At 46.0% G+C, this 16273-nt stretch overlaps 3 protein-coding genes across 4 annotated transcripts; 1 reads left to right on the top strand and 2 right to left on the bottom strand.

Moving 5' to 3' along the window:
• Window positions 1-766: 766 nt before the first annotated feature.
• Window positions 767-4904, top strand: LOC308331996 (uncharacterized protein). Of its 2 annotated transcripts, none has more exons than XM_080787576.1 (3): window positions 767-950; window positions 1967-2391; window positions 3254-4904. In XM_080787576.1, exons 1-3 carry the CDS (start codon window positions 821-823, stop codon window positions 3650-3652), a joined length of 954 nt encoding a protein of 317 aa, XP_080643702.1. In that variant the 5' UTR covers window positions 767-820; the 3' UTR covers window positions 3653-4904. The 2 variants fall into 2 exon arrangements, with proteins under 2 accessions (XP_080643702.1, XP_080643701.1); XM_080787575.1 differs by having other exon boundaries at window positions 767-989.
• A 1171-nt stretch (window positions 4905-6075) lies between these two features.
• Window positions 6076-7683, bottom strand: LOC308331993 (man(5)GlcNAc(2)-PP-dolichol translocation protein RFT1-like; the record flags this gene model as incomplete). Its single annotated transcript, XM_080787573.1, has 1 exon — window positions 6076-7683. One exon carries the CDS (start codon window positions 7681-7683, stop codon window positions 6076-6078), a length of 1608 nt encoding a protein of 535 aa, XP_080643699.1.
• Window positions 7684-13627: 5944 nt separating this feature from the next.
• LOC308331751 (transmembrane 9 superfamily member 2-like) lies at window positions 13628-15589 on the bottom strand (the record flags this gene model as incomplete). Its single annotated transcript, XM_080787241.1, has 1 exon — window positions 13628-15589. One exon carries the CDS (start codon window positions 15587-15589, stop codon window positions 13628-13630), a length of 1962 nt encoding a protein of 653 aa, XP_080643367.1.
• Window positions 15590-16273: the final 684 nt, after the last annotated feature.

The following is a 16273-nucleotide window of genomic DNA, read 5'->3' as shown; positions in this document are numbered from 1 at the left end:
TATAACAATAAGTGTTACAGCTAAAGCTTACAGAAGTTCTGAACAAAAACACCACGGTCAATAGGCCTTATATGTTGTGTATTTCAATAGATTTGAAATAATGCAAACATGTGATAAACCTCTAAAGCAATGATGATTATGATGATGATGCCATCAAGCTAATCATAATTTAATTGAGACTGTCCACTTGGTACAAATGTTGGCCAGTCTGAATGAGCGCTCAGATGTATCATGGAGTAGGCTACTGTTAGGGTACTGTTAGTCTGTAGGCCTGTACACACAGACCGACGTGTGATTATTAATTAATATGCAACACCAGTCGAAAATGCATTCATTATCACAAACTAAATAGGCTATCCGACATTTCAATGTGGCAACGCCAGCAAAACGCGGTGCGGGGTGCGGCAAGGCAAGCCATTTTCCGCTGCCGCCCTGCGGCGAGGAAACCATTACTGTACTGTACACACAGCGTCAACGGGAGAGAAAGCGGCAGCCAATCAGAAACGGACGGGAAACAGAATCTCTCCACTACTACAAACTCGCTTTTCCATTTCACCCACTGGATTCTGGATCCGGTCTAGAGCCCGCCTACCGTACTGTATCCTGTCTGTTTTGCACATTGTACAAAACGGACGCATCGTTTTGTAAACATCTGCTCTAGAATCCGGGCCGGATCCGCAACTCGCAAAGCGAAGCGACACCCCCCCAGTCTATTTATTTATTAGCCGTACATTTCCTAGAAGTCCTTCCCACCCGAAACAAAACATTGAACAGTGGAAGTGGAACAGATTTAGAACAACCGATCTGTCTCTGACCAACCATGGAGGACCGTCTCATCGTGGCCGTCAGCTGCCACCCCATCCTCTACGACAAGCACACGGCGGACTTTAAAAACCTCATCAAAAAGAAGGCACTGTGGGAGAGCATTGCCATGATGTGCGGGATGACGCGTGAGTTAATTCAGGTCAAACGAAATATTGGGTGGACCGGTGGGTTTTAAATTATGTGTGCACACGTGTATAAACACTGAACACTGTTTAGGTGTTTACCAATAAAACGTAGTTTCTGTTAAGACGCACATATGTGTTTATCATGACATGTATTGTAGCCCATGCAACAAACACAATGTAGAAACAAGACACTGGTTTACTCTGTGAGACACTATAGCGTGGAGTGTGGGGCGCCTTCAACCCTGATTGGAAAGGAAAACACCCAACATAATGTATTGTAGTAACGCGTTAACTATGAGAACAATGTCAAAAAGTATATGTTGGTAAAGACACAGGCGGTCGCCGTGCAGTGCACCTAGTTTAAAAGTGATTTTATTATATAGGGTATGCAATGCATTTATTTTGCTGTCAAAACCTGGCATAGATGTTATGACAGGATGTCGAGCGAGTCAAAACGAGCGCTCTCTTTCCCCTGCCAGGAAAAACATGGTGTGTTGATAAAGTAAACACACTAAGTATTTTACTCACTATAGGACTCAGGACGCCAGTCACAACAATCTGGCAACGGGACTAATACTATCATTATGAGTACAAGGAGATGTACAGACAGTACAGTACATCTCTTTATTATTTTCTCATCATGTGCACTTCCATGATGTGGAGTTGTAGAATGTAGACTACCCAAAAACCCTGACAATGACGGTTGCAAGCTATAGACCATGAGTGAGTTCGATAATGCCATAGTTATTAATATACAACATGAAGTACACCTATACTGACAGTTCATAATTAACAGTAGCCTACAGTCTACATTTAATAGTAGCAGGGGTCTTCAATATTTTTCTCCTGAGAAAGAGAGAGAGATGAAAAGAGATTCATACTGTATGTACTTCCAGACATTTAACCACTTAAACCGTCAATACTGCCCTTTTCCCCCCCACACACACACACAACCTCTTTGCCAGAAATAGCCCATCTACAAGCTTGTGTTTCCCCCCCACCCCCCCCACCACCAGTCGACAAGGCCCAGGCGAAATGGAAGAACCTGGTGGACACCTACCGCAAGATATTGAAAAAAGAAAAAGAGCAGAACAGAGGTGGCTCTGAGCCGCTGTCGGGGAAGGGGTGGAAGTACGCGCAGCACATGTCCTTCATGGTGCCGCACATCATGGGCAACAGCAGCTACCGGTCGCCACCTCCCGCTCATCACCACCACCAGGGCATCATCACCCTAGCACCACCTCTGGCTCACCACCAGGGCACCATCATCACCCTAGCACGACCTCCGGCTCCTCAGGGCACCATCACCCTAGCACCACCACCTCCTCCGGCTACCCAGGGCACCATCAGCACCCTAGCAGCGCAAGCGCCGCAGGGCAATGGCACCAACCTAGTGCCTCCTCCAGCTAAGGAGGCAAGTCCGGACACTACACACGCCCAGGTAGGGCTGGGATTCGTAGGGTTGGGGGTAACACTTTAGGATTTGAACAATTCCCTCTTTATCAATCCCTATAGGGGGTTCCAACGTCCAAATGAAACCTTTAAAAGTCTGTAACTCTGAGAGTGTACAAATTGTACATTGGTACACTTTATGGTGGTACATTAAAAAGTTTCAGAACCAATGGCATTGCAGACGTGATAAGTCAAATAATTGTCCATATATCTATATATATACTGTGATGCCTGGAATTTTGAGTATTTTAATATTGTGATATGGCATTTTCTTTTTACGGTTTTAAAGGCTGCATTGCAGTAAAGTCATGGCATTTTCTGAACTTGCCTGATTATTCTAGTTATTCTATTAATTGCCAGAGATTATATAGGCATTAATGATGATTAATTACCCCAAATCACATTGTGTATACTGTATTGTGAAAGCACCTACAACAGCAGCCATCCTCACAATATCATAATATTGATACAAAGCAGTGGTTCCCAAACATTTTAGCTCAAGACCCAGAGAAATTAGACATTTTTCCCCCAGACCCAAACTAGTGAAAGTAGCAGATCTACAAGCTCCACGACCCAGACATGGGTCCTCCTGACCCACTGTTTGGGAAACGGTGATATAAACGAACACAGAGTTTTATTCTTGGCCCTGTGTCGCCCTACACCCCGGAAACCCCAGATGATATAAACGAACACAGAGTTTTATTCTTGGCCCTGTGTCGCCCTACACCCCGGAAACCCCAGATGATATAAACTAACACAGAGTTTTATTCTTGGCCCTGTGCCACCCAGCCCTACACCTAAACGGTGATATAAACTAACACCGTTTTATTCTTGGCCCCTGTGTCACCCAGCCCTACACCCCGGAAACCCCAGAGATCCAGGAGGTCCCAGACATGGAGGACACCTCCCCCCCGGAGTTCCTGTATGAGGTCTCGGAAGAGGAAGAGGAAGAGGACGAGGACGACAACGAAGAAGACTTTCCGGTCCCTGCCAAAGCGCGCCGCTACCACAACCACGATCCGTCGCTGACCCCTTTCCAAGCGGGCCTCTTGCGGGCGATAGAGGAGACCAGCGTGCCCTCGTCTCTGCCCGACCGGGACCCCGACGAGATGTTCCTCATGAGCCTCGTCCCCACGGTGAAAAGCTTTTCGCCCAAACGGAAGGCCGCCGTGAAATTTAAGATACACCAGCTGATTTACGAGAATGAGACTGAGGCACTGAATGAAGCTTCTTCAACGCAGGAACGATGAAATACAAAATAAATAAATAAATGATGCCATCAAGTAGTGCACAGGGAGACATTTTCTTAAGTCATACTTCTTAAACCAACGGTTCCCAAATGTCCCCAAAAATAATCATATTTGAACTGGAGACCCCCACCCTGACAACTTTGACAAGCACTTGGAATTGTATTTATCGGTTCCACACCGCTACATATTGTGAAAATAGTCAAATTACAAGCTGCCAATTTGGTATTAAAAAGGTCTTTAGATTGTAACTTTAGAAGTGTGCAGATACCCTGTATACACTTATACCGTATGTTGGTGGTTCCTTTACTGTCGAGTGAGAAAACAATGCTGCACATTATCCCCCAAAATACTTTGGGGATAATAATTTCCCCCAGTTTGGGAACCACTGTCTTAACGTATTTGACACCCAGGGCCTCCTTTCTTCCTCCTCAACCAAATCTCTTTGCCAAAAACAGCCAATCTGCAAGATCACAACGTCTCTCAGATACGTTGTGACTAAGCTTGTAGATCGGCTATTTTCAGTGAAGTGAAGTTTGACATTCATGTGGTTAAAAGGTAGGCACTAGCTCGGGCTGTCAAAAAAACAGACAAATAATTTTGTATTTAAACATTTGACCAATCGAATTTCAAACATAATATATAGATGTCTTTTTATGTGGTTGGTGCTGAGAAATGTGCTCTTCAAATGATTGATTCAAACTTAAGGGTATATCTCTAGATTTCGAATATTCAAATAGAGCACCAAAGTCCGACGTTAATATCGCTGATCTCCCCGGCGACAGTTCGTTTATTTTTTACCACAATTCTTATACGAGACGACTTTAAGATGAACCTTATTATTCTCCATAGAGAAATTACTTCTGCAAACCAGGGGATGAGCGAGTGCCGTTAGGATGTTGGTGCTCTATATGGAAAATGTGTCGACGGCTGTAGTAGAAAACAAGACAAGACAATATGCATGCAATGCATCAGGCAACACAAACTAAGGGTATTCCTTTACCTATAGTTTCACGAATGTTAATTGTCACCTTCCTGTCACCTCATTCATTAATGTGCTTGTCGAACTGTGCACTACTTCATGACACCATTATTTGGTCCAGTTCTGCATTCAATGAACATTCTTTTTTGTATTCTTTCATAGTTTTACTTCAGCCAGTTGGTTGATTTGATTGATTTCTTTTTACTGTTGTAACTTAGGCCAGGGGGTTGTATATATTTTTTGTATATATTGCCAATAAATGTTGTTTAAGTATTTGGTTGCACAATGATGTATTTTTGCCAAACAGTACAGTAAATGTAATAATAATACTACACATCCTGCATACAGTATATTGGGATATGAGTGGTCCTAGAAAACAGCATGCATATGAGGAAATGTGGATCAATCAGGATGTTGAGGCAAACTGTAATTTATGACATGATCTTAAGTACATAAATAAGTTAAGTGCTATGTTTATAGTCTGTTGTACAATAAAAGGCAGATCTACAGGCTCAATGCGACGTGAGCACACACATGGCACAGCATTGCAACTCTTAGTAGAAAAGCTGAGCTTTATTTAAGTTTAATGACTATGCTAACTCAGTCAGTACAGTAATTGCAGCAGTGTATTGTACATGTGAGCAGTCTCAGCGTTTTGTTGATTTTTTTCTTTTTTTAAATGTTCAAGGGCGAACAAAATATTTTTTATACATTTGCATTTCCAGTTTTAAAATACCTAAGATTTTTATATCTGAGAGAACTTAATGTTTTTAACCTCCATTGTTTTCCAATATTGATTGAGCTGAACCATAACAAGGTAATCAAAGTACTTTACATCAAACATCAAGCACTGAGACATTGAGACAGCGAATTGAGACATACGGTAGAAAAGGACATTGTTCTCATATCAAAAACAAATGTCAAGCAAACAAGTACAGCTAAGTATCCTTGGGGTCCTTAGCCTAGATCCCTGCACTGTAGTGTACTGTGATATTGAACGAAAATGATTTTATTTCACCAGAGTAGTAGTAAGAAAGACAGACACGCACGGCTAATTAAAAAAAGGGTGTGTTCCTTGGAGCGCAGATCTCCACCAGGCCTACCCAGCCTCGTGGAGCTGTTGGCTCTGTTGATTAGAGGCCCCTGAATATCGGAAGCCAATCCTAGCCGATTAGAATAGAATATGAAAAATCACACTCATGTGAAGTGAGGGCAGCCCACTGTGGCTGCATGACGTCACAGGGGCATCCTAAAAGCAAACATAAAAAGTCCATAGACTTGGCTGTCACATGGGGAACACACAAAGCCAGCAGTTGGGAGGCCCTCAAACATCTGTATGGAAAATGTTCAGCACATTCCTCCAGAGATGATGTGTATGGATTTAAGCAAGTTCTGGACAAAATCCGTAGTAGTAGCCGTAAAACGTTGTGTGTTCCAGACAGATTTATGTGTGTTTCTTTGGTTGTCGAGACGAAAGCTGTGTCCTAACAAACTGAACCAGTTTGTGCTCAGTCAGTAGAACAGTGACCAGCACGCCCAGAAAACATCCTGCTCCCACAGCCACATGGACCATTCGAAACATCCACCCGCCGTCACAGCAAAACAGACCCTCAGAGGTGGCCGTGACGACCGCGGCGGCCCCGAGCACCAGAAGCAGGGCTGGGCTGGGCCGCAGGCCTCGCAGGGGCTTCCACCGACTCCCCTGGAAGTAGCGCTGGATGTAGACGAGGCTGTGCACAATTCGGAGGCCCACGTTAAGACAGTTGGCCAGTATGAAGCCGACGGCACCCGCCCACTGCGTCAGAACATAGGAGAGCAGCAGGAAGGACCCAGACAGGCCCAGCATCACCATGTTATACCGCTCCACCTCTTCCCGGCTCATGGTGGCGAATACGAAGCACTCGGTCACACCGTTGACCGCCAGCAGGAGCACATAGCAGCAGTAGCAGCGCAGCAGAGCGGGCCCCTGCCCGCTGCTCAGCAGAGAGCCTCCGTAGACGTCCAACACCAGGTGAGAATACGCATAGCCAAAGACCGGGACGATTAGCCCGATCACGAGCATCAACCTCAGCAGACGCTCCAGCACCTCCGCCGCGACGGCAACATCCTCCTGTTTTTGCTTCTTGACGTCGCGTTCTCTCTCGAGCACCTTGGCGAAGAACACATAGAAGCTGTCCTCTATGGGCAGGAAGACGAAGCGCGCCACCATGGAGCCCAGGTTGTTGACCACGTCGTAGACGCCCTGGTCTCCGAAGCTGAGGACGTTCAGGAAGGTCATGAGGTACCGCTCGCCCTCCGTCAGGATCTGCTTCAGGAAGGACTGCTTGAAGAAGCTCCATGTCAGCCTGGCCATCGTGCGGTCGATCAGAGGCTCCCCGTTATGTCTGCACGGCAGCAAGTCTCCGACGGTGTGCCCGGTGTCGGCGGAACCCGGGAACCACATAAAGTAGACGAGATAGCACAGCACCAGGAACCCGGTGTACACAAACTGAGCAGCGGCGAAGATATAAAGCCCCCACTCGGGAGCAGAAACCACCAGAATCGCCGTCAGAATGCACTTGGCGATCATGGCGAGGCTCTCCGCCACCACCTTCAGCCGGACAAACATGTGTATCTGGGCCAGGACCCGCAGGGGTTCCACCAGCAGCTCCTGCACGGCAGCCAGAGCAAAGATCCCCACGGCGGGGCCATAGTGCGGGACGGCCTGGGGGTCCGGGACCTCCAGGAGCCACAGCCACACAAACACCAGGAGGGACGCCCACATGACGCCCAGGGGCAACGGCAGCCACAGCATGTTGATGACCTGCCTCCAAGTGGGCCCCGTCCCCGTCTCCGCACTCGGGCCGGCCTTCCGGAACGCGTCTCTGGACAGGAAGACGAGCGTGGAATACAGCAGCGTCAGCCTGACGTTGACCACGCCTATTGTCTCTTTGCACACGTACCGCAGTGTGAACGCATTCAGCAAGAAGGTGAGCACACGAAACATGAGCTGTAGGAAGACGTTATAGGACACGTTAGTGGACGCCTTCCTCAGACTGTCTCGGGCGCTCATATTGACTCGGGTGAAGGTGAAGGACTCCCCACCTTCTTTTCTATTTCACAGGACCAGGGAGGAACACAAGGCAAGTGTAATCATGATGGAGCTGAAACCTACATGTTTTAAGAGCCGTTTGTTTGAAAATGTCTGAAGTAGATTTTCATTGGCCCATATTGCAGACTTATGCATAATCAATGCTCCGCTCGTGCCTACAACTGATGACCCAGAATCTCATAACTCATCGTGTCATACACTGAAGTGTACATCTATCTGCCTTTCTGGGTATAAGCTAGAAACCTTGCCCAAATATAGAGGCATACGTCACAGATACAATACATCATAGTCATAGATGACCGACGTCACGGTCAGGCCACATGCATCCATCTAAAGCAGTGGTTTTCAACAACGCCTTTCATTTCAAGACCCATTATTTATTCTGCCCACGGACCACCAATTAATGACATTTAGCCTCTCGCCTCGGGCCCAAAACTTAGAATATTTTGTCATGCTGTATTGATGTACCATCAGGGGATATACAGTAAGAGGCCAACGATCAAAATAACAATTATTCTACATTATCTATTTGTGTAGACGTCTTGTAAATTAAGTAATGCAGATGTTTAACAATAATGTAACTCTTGAGAGCATTTGCGTTTCATTTTACACTCTCAAGAGTTAAAGATACATTTGGTTACCAACTCTCCATCATTTAGCTGGGGACCACCTGGAGACCCCTCAAGGACCACTGGTTGAAAACCACTGACCTAAAGTAAATCCATAGAACAAGATATTGACGGCGTCAATATCTTGTTCTATGGATTTGTTGCGGTCGTTGCCCTTATTGTATTATCTTCACGAGAGTGGAAACTCACACCGGCAGAGCATCTATTCAGCTGCCGCTAACTAACCTAACAGACAAGCATCTATCTATTCATTATAATGCCAAGAAGAGCATGGTACTTATATGTAGAACTAAATAAGATTTCATCTGTCCGGTCAAATTATGGGTGATTACAAAATATCTTGGGCATATCAGATACCTTAGAGGATGACGAGGACATGTTCAGACAGAGGAGAATGCTATTATGTACAAGCAAACATGCTGGTCCGTAAATTTCACCATTGTACTACGGATATTAAGGTAAACCTCTTTAGAGCTTATTGCACCCCTATCTACACAGCTCCACTGTGGGTGTAGTATAAGAACAGAAAAGGAGAGCTTACGCAAACTGCAAGTAGCCTATAATGACTGTCTTCGTATCCTGTTAAAAAAAACCCAGGAGCACTAGAGCCAGTGGGCTTTTCTGTTCATTGGGTCTCACTACATTCATGGCTCTGTTGAGGAACCTGACATTTTATTCTCGTATATGTGATGTATACTGTCTTACCTTGTGGGCCACGAGCCTGTAATAAAGTTTATATATATATATATATATATATATATTCAGCTAACTAACCTAACAGACAAGCAGCATCTGGCTGCAAGAGCAAGCGTTGTGACATCCAGTATTCTGCAGGCTACTTTAGAGTACATTTTTAATAACAGGACTTTTACTTTACGAAGTATAGTTCTACATTGCAGTATTGATACTTTTACTCAAAAAAGAACAACAACATTTGAGTTATTCTTCCACCACTGCTGACCAGCAACAAACACCCTTGGGCAACCGCGCATCACTTCCAGTAGAGGAGCCTGTTGCATGGTGCTAGAATCTAGCCCATTCTGAACGGGAACCCGTTTTGGTGTCAGCATCATGTTATGCTTTAGCTATTGAAAAATAGCAGATCTACAAGTTCATAGCGCGCCACCGAGTGGCGCGCTACGAACTTGTAGGTCTGCTATTTATTTTTTTAATCGAAGAACGACTGACATTTTTAGAATCTGATCTCAGGTCAGAATGGGTTAATCAGACCAGTGTGTAGTCCAGTGGAAACCTCGTATGAATCTGATCTCAGGTCAGAATGGGCTAGCTAATGAGAAAGAGAGAAGAAAGAATACTGGTGCTTCCGTCAGAGATGTGAAACCCTACACAGCCCCACCAGGATGTCCATAAATGCACCATGTACGTGTCTGTAATCCACGTACCTCGAGAACCGTTCGCCCCACCGACTAACTGAATGTCCCATTAGATTATTATACATTTGGTTTTATGGCACGGAAAACAAAAAAAAGGCACAAATCACATCAGTAAAGACGGTGTACGTACAAGCAAGGTGCTTAGTTCCTACCTTACAGCCATCTTCACTGCACACGCTGCAGCATCAGCAAGGTTCCTATAGTTCCTACCTTACAGCTTACTGGGTCTGCGGTCACCACGTCAACGTGTTCTACTGGGTCTGCGGTCGCCACATCGGCTTCTTCCTCGCTCACTCCAGCCACACTGCATGTCCTCAAAAAGTCTTCTTCTGGTCAACTACAGATTGAAAAGAAAAGATCACACTCGTGTGAAGTGAGGGACACCCATACTGCATTTATATAGGACGTCTTATGTCGTCATTGCCCTAAAACAAACATTTAAGTCCATAGACTTGGCTGGCAAACAATTTACGTCGTAATTAAGTGCTCTAAAGCAAACATCCCATAGACGTTGCTGCCATATGACGTGATCTTCAAAGGCCATGCATTGGGGGGGGGCTCAAAAAGACACTTGTGTGAAGTGAGAGGTGCTTTTTTATCATGATGATGATGTATGATGATGATGTATAGATCTATAGATCCACATGACGTCAGAGGCAGGGACGTGCAGAGTGTTAGGGCCGATTCATACTCCTATTTTACCGCTGTTTCGGCGCTGTAGTGCTCGTCAGACATTTTCAGTAGCACCGAAGAGCCGAGTTTAGGACGGTACCCCCCCCCCCCCCGAACCTCAAATTACGTCAAATTGTAGGCTCTACAGAGCCAAATGACGTCACATTGTAGGCTCTACAGAGCCAAATGACGTCACATTGTAGCCGAACCGACTTTTATTCGGCTCTAAAATAGGAGTATGAATCGGCCCTTAGAGGGGCATGTGATTGGGTGAAGGACGGTGAAGGACTCCCACCTTAAACTGGGGGTCTTCAATATTTCTCAGGCCAACGACCCCTGTGTTAGTAATAGTATGCTGGCTGCATTCCACTGTTTAACAGTGTGTAGGTAGGTAGCAATGTTCAATAAATCACACAGATAGAGAGAAACATCAAACAGTTCAGGAAGTGACCTGCACATACTCGTCATTGTTCCCTGCCGGGTTACATACAAAGCTCAGATGGGTGTTATTTGTGTTGACATAATAAGCCCCCAACGTTACTGTGTGGAAACAACACTTCTCGCCGCCCCCCCACTGTACTGCATGCCTGTTTGCAGGGGAGGGGTAACAGAGTATGTTCTGCCCTTACTATACGTTGGTGTACATTGTGTATGGCTTGGCAGACAGCTAACAAGGTTCACCAACGTATAGTAAGGGCAGAACAGTAAAAAGACTCACAATGTACACCAACGTATAGTAAGGGCAGAACAATAAAAATACTTATCCTGTCCAAGGCCTGATAGAAAGGGTTAACTCAACATGTATTGAGTGAGCTCTTGACAGTGTGCTGGCTTGAACTGAACTGACTCTGACCAAACTAATCACCTCATAACTACCCTTGTGAAGCTACCAGGTGAGGAGAATGACTAATTAAGCAAAAGAACATTGGTCTCCATTACACATAGGGCCTACTAGGTGAAAGGTGAACTACCTAGAAAAGTAAACAGCACAGCTCCATGAGTATATCGCTTCAGTGCCTATACAGGCTGGGCATGAACCTGTGACCCTGTTTGCAGAGACCACAGAGGTGTACACAATCAATCTATCGATCTATCTATCTATCTATCCGCTTGCCTATACGCTATGCGGCACCTCCACACATTTACACGTTTTTTACTGCTTTTAAAAGTGTTGTTTCTGGATGTTAGTCTTCAACACGTGCCTCAGACTCTCAGAGTAGAGAAGCAGGGAGATTTGAACCCACCTTTGGATCTCGTTGTTTTATTACCGTGCCGTTGTATAGATAGATGTGTGAATGTTTATGGAGCACAATGGAAACAAGCTTTTTTGTGATTAATCCATTTGTCTCTAGTGAGCAGAAAGTACAATAAATCACTGCGTTTAAGATGCTCTCTACATGTCCAAAGGTCCTGGGTTCTAACTGTAAAATATACTAGCAATAATACTATAGCAGATATATCATTTGAAGAATCCTGAAATAATTGTGACATGTTTTGAATCTTTCTTATGATCATTATTATTATTAAAAGGGCGAGATGTTGTAATGGTATACCTTTTATTTCCCCTATAACTGCACAGGTCAGGAGTTTGCCTCCCTGCACATTTATCATTTTATTTACTACTGTGCTTTTGTAAATTATTTGAGAATCTGTACTTCTGTACTAGTTCGAGACTGCAGCGAACAATGTATTTACGTGTACTGAACCAGTCTGAATCTTAGTTCATGTTACTTAAATATATATGCCCACCTGATGACCTCAGTGAAGCTTTTACCCCTACACCACTCGATGCCAAGTTCTGATTATCTAAGGGATTGTACCATCTAGTCCTATAAGCTCAACTAGGCTATAGTTTCGGCATCGTCAAAACCTACCACAAAGCCATTAAATGTTTACGTTGAGAAAATATAGGGCTACAAAAATAAAGCCCCCAAAGTTTGTTGAATTCCCTTAAACTTGATAGTCAGAAAGCCTGCACAAAGTCTGTCCACATATGTGGCCACCAGAGGATGCTAAACACCAGACAGACACCCCAAGAAAGCCAGATGAGTTTAACAACAAATATCTCTTAGCTTGTCTCCATCATAGGCCTCATAAGAAGAATGTGAATTATAGGTATTTAGACAGATGATAGGTTCCATTGGTTAACGTTATTATTACCAATCACCAATATTTGTAGAAACAAAAGTGTATGCGCTGAATTCACTGTATGAATAATCAGTCACTGGATTCCATGAATATGGCATACTCTGACATCATAGAAGACTGCTGTAATCTGTCATCTATGATGTCATCATGTACTCTAACAGTCTGACATCATAGAGTGGTTGCCAGACCTGTGGGTTGGGACCCCCACATGAAAGTGAAGTCACAATTTGAGACCCTTTACCTCAGAAAATGAGTAAAAAAGACTGTTACTGCATCAAAAGTATTAATCAACAAACTATACTATAAACATCACAACCGTGTGAAGTGAGGGGCGCTCTTATTATCGTACATCATCATACATCATCTCATACTGGCCAATCAGAATGCCTGTTGTTACAAATTTACGTCATATTTGGCAGACATTTGACCTAATTAATTGTCAATGGAAAATATATCAAAACCGGACAAATAATATAAAGGATATATTTTCACAATATTTATCTGTGGAAGTCAAAACAAAATGTAATCTTATCTCTTATCTTAATCCTCTTGGTTCAGCTCAGGTGCTGATCGACTATCACTACTCAATGTCATCACCATGGACATAATCATTACAGAAAATAAAATTAAACATCTTGTGTTTGTCAATAGACTGTAAAAAAAAAAAAGATCACTCTTCTGAAGTGAGCGGTGCCTTTCATCACAATGATGATGTCAACAACATGATGTCCAATCATATGGGCACATTCTGTGCTAAATGGACATACACACAAAGCTGTGCATAGGAGCGGCTGCACTGCTCAAAAAAAGGGGGGAAAAGATAGAAGTATGCTATAGGTTCCATTTCTTTGTTCCAACCATTTTTTTTTATATTGGGGGAACATTGTGTGTGTGTGTGTCATGTTGCTGCAGGCTACCAGGAGGGAGGTAATGATGGGTATGAGCGTAGAGAAAATGTCCCACTGTGTGTGTGTGTGTGTGTGTGTGTGTGTGCTTGCGTGTGCAGGGTCTCGGCTTCGTCAGATATAAGGGGGTCTTTCCCAGCTAAAAAACACACTGTTTTCAGTCCACCTTGATCACGCTGTAGATGCTGGTAACGAACCAGAAACAGGCAAAGAAGCCGATGGTGCCGGTGATCAGGAAGAAGTTGAGAGCCACGATGGCGGCGTATCCAAAGTAGACGATGGTGCTGGCCACCCCCGCGATGTGCAGGTTGGTGAGGAAGTACACCACCACGTAAGCCAGGAAGTACACGGCCGAGAAGCCGCTGGTCAGGAAGGAACGCCACTGCCAGCGGTAGTCCTCGGCGCACAGGTGGTAGTAGCAGAGGATGACGGACACCTGGGAGCAGGTGATGGCCAGGATGACGAAGACGAGGAAGAGGAAGCCGAACATGTAGAACAACTGGTGGGACCAGAGCGAGTTGAGGATGAAGAAGAGCTGGATGAAGATGCACGTGAACGGCAGGAGCCCTCCTATCACGATGCCGGGCAGCGGCCTGGTGCAGGCCGACTGCCACGGAACCTGCCGAGGGATCATGTTGGTCCGTACCGGGTGCTCCATGGGGGCCCTCATCAGGCCCACGTAGGCCCCGGCGAAGGTGAGCGGCACCGAGATGCAGAGCCACAGGGCCAAGATGGCCACCAGGGCAACGAGGGGTATGGCTGCAGAGGAGCCCTCTGCCCACAGGATCACGGTCATCAGGAGGACGTCGGCGAACACCAGCCCCGGGCAGAGGAGCGCCGTCAGCAGAGCGTTGCTCTTCCACTTTTTCCCGCCGAAGGACCTGTAGAAGCGCGCCGCCACGTAGCCGGCGAGCGCGCCCAGCAGCACCCACAGCGCCACGGCGTAGGTCACCAGATCGCCGCGGTTGGCCGGCGACAGGACACCCAGGCAGGCGAAGAGGAGCGTGGCGAAGGTCATGATGGAGATCTGCGCCCCGGAGCCCAGGAGGACCGACAGCAGCATGCCTCGCCGGGGGGAGCGGAACACGTCCCCGTGGAGCAGCTTCCAGCCAAAGTGTTCCTGGAAGTCCTCCGAGTCCGTCCGGTTGTACCTGGCGATGTCTCTGTGCAGAGACCGGAGCACGGCCACGGCCACCATCACAGACAGAAACAACACGAAGGCCAGTGAGTTCACGATGCTGAACCAATGGATGTTGGAGTGAGGCCTGGATTCGAAGATGTAATCCCAGCGCGACGCCCAGCTGCTAGTCTCGTCCTCCACGAAGCTGACGGAGTACGTGTACGGGATCTTCACGTCTCCTGTGTGCTCGCTGCTGCTGAGGGTCATGGGCCCTCCGGAACAGTCGGGGGCGTCCGGATCGCTGTGTTTATAACTCTTGGGTTCCATGGTGGCGGCGACCAGTCGCGCCGCTCCTCGCCGGTCCTTCTCCACGCGGTGATAGTGGATGGTGATGTCGACGTGGTTGAAGACGTAGAAGGTGTCCTCTTCTTTGAAGGCGGGATTGGCCACACTGCAGGCACCGTTGGGTCGTCCCGCCTCTTCGACATAACAGCCAATGGGGAAGCCAGGGGTGCAGGTCTTCTGTCCATCGGCTTGCGTGTAGCACCAGGTCACGGGCATGTTGTCCACGATCCAGTGGTGATGGTAGTTGCGCATTATGGCTAACTTGAGGAATTCCAGCAGAGCATCGTCTGCGACATTGCCACTGCGATAGGCCTTGGTACACACCGGTTTACACACCTCCGCCTTTTGGAACACAAAACTGTATGGCGAAGGTTCGATTCTCTCCCCAAACAGCACCTGTCCGAGATTCTCAGAGGGACGTGTCCGCGTGGTTTCTGAACAGAAATCAAACATGCTGTATTCATACGGCAAGAACGACTCAGTGGAGTCCAGTCTGTTCACAAACAGGTCAACGGTGGACTGGCAGTGTGGGCCTTCGTTTTCCGGCACACAAAAGTTGACAGGCAAAAGTTGACCTGGAAGACCTTTGGCGCCGTTTAGTAGCAGTAAAGCTACGCATACCAGAGTGAGAAACGCTGCCCCTCGGCCTGCCATCTTCCAGTCGAACAGTCCGCTATCTCCTCTGGATGTTTCGTTATTATAACTACACAGCAGTAAACAGTATAGCTTTAACAGTTAATATGGCTGCCCTGTATAACAAAACTGTCACTGTGATCTTCCTTTTAAGAACCATATTAATCAACACTGCAATGTCACCGTTACATCACAAAGGTTTCCATGAATAGGACAAGAAGCAGTCAAATAAATTAGAAAGCTCAGTGGAAGAGAGACGTGTGGCAGGTCTGTGACGTCAATCATCTATGACGTATCCATATTCGGGCAAGGTTTCAACTCAAATCGATCAACCATGACTTTGTTTCTGCACGGAATGTGATGATGTATGATGATAAGAGCACCCCTCACTTCACACAAGTGTGAACTTTGAGGGGCGCTAGCCCCTCCTATATACAGCTTTAATGTTTGTCTTTCAACGATGCTTATTTAAGAAAACGCCATAGACAATAAAGAGACATTTAATGTTTGTTTTGAGGACTAAAACAAACATTAGCACCCGTTGCTTAAACAAACATTATGTTGTAAGATGATAAGAGTGCCCCTCACTTCACACGGGTGTGATTTTTTTTTTTACTTGTGTCAAATCAGGGGCGCTCTTCATCATACATCATCACATTCCGGCCAATCACTTTTTAGTTAGTAGTGTAGCAAGCAACTCTGACA

Source organism: Protomyctophum bolini (genome assembly GCF_963924005.1).
Source record: "Protomyctophum bolini genome assembly, chromosome: 17".
In the NCBI taxonomy this organism is placed as follows: domain Eukaryota; kingdom Metazoa; phylum Chordata; class Actinopteri; order Myctophiformes; family Myctophidae; genus Protomyctophum; species Protomyctophum bolini.
This window is presented reverse-complemented; position numbering and strand designations above follow the sequence as displayed.

Excerpts from the sequence above, each read along its gene's own strand:
- LOC308331996 (XM_080787575.1), top strand. The coding sequence starts at position 821 with ATGGAGGACCGTCTCATCGTGGCCGTCAGCTGCCACCCCATCCTCTAC. Across the intron at positions 990-1,966 it reads ACGAAATATTGGGTGGACCG|TCGACAAGGCCCAGGCGAAA; the intron begins GTGGGTTTTAAA and ends CCCCACCACCAG. Across the intron at positions 2,392-3,253 it reads CGGACACTACACACGCCCAG|CCCTACACCCCGGAAACCCC; the intron begins GTAGGGCTGGGA and ends TGTGTCACCCAG.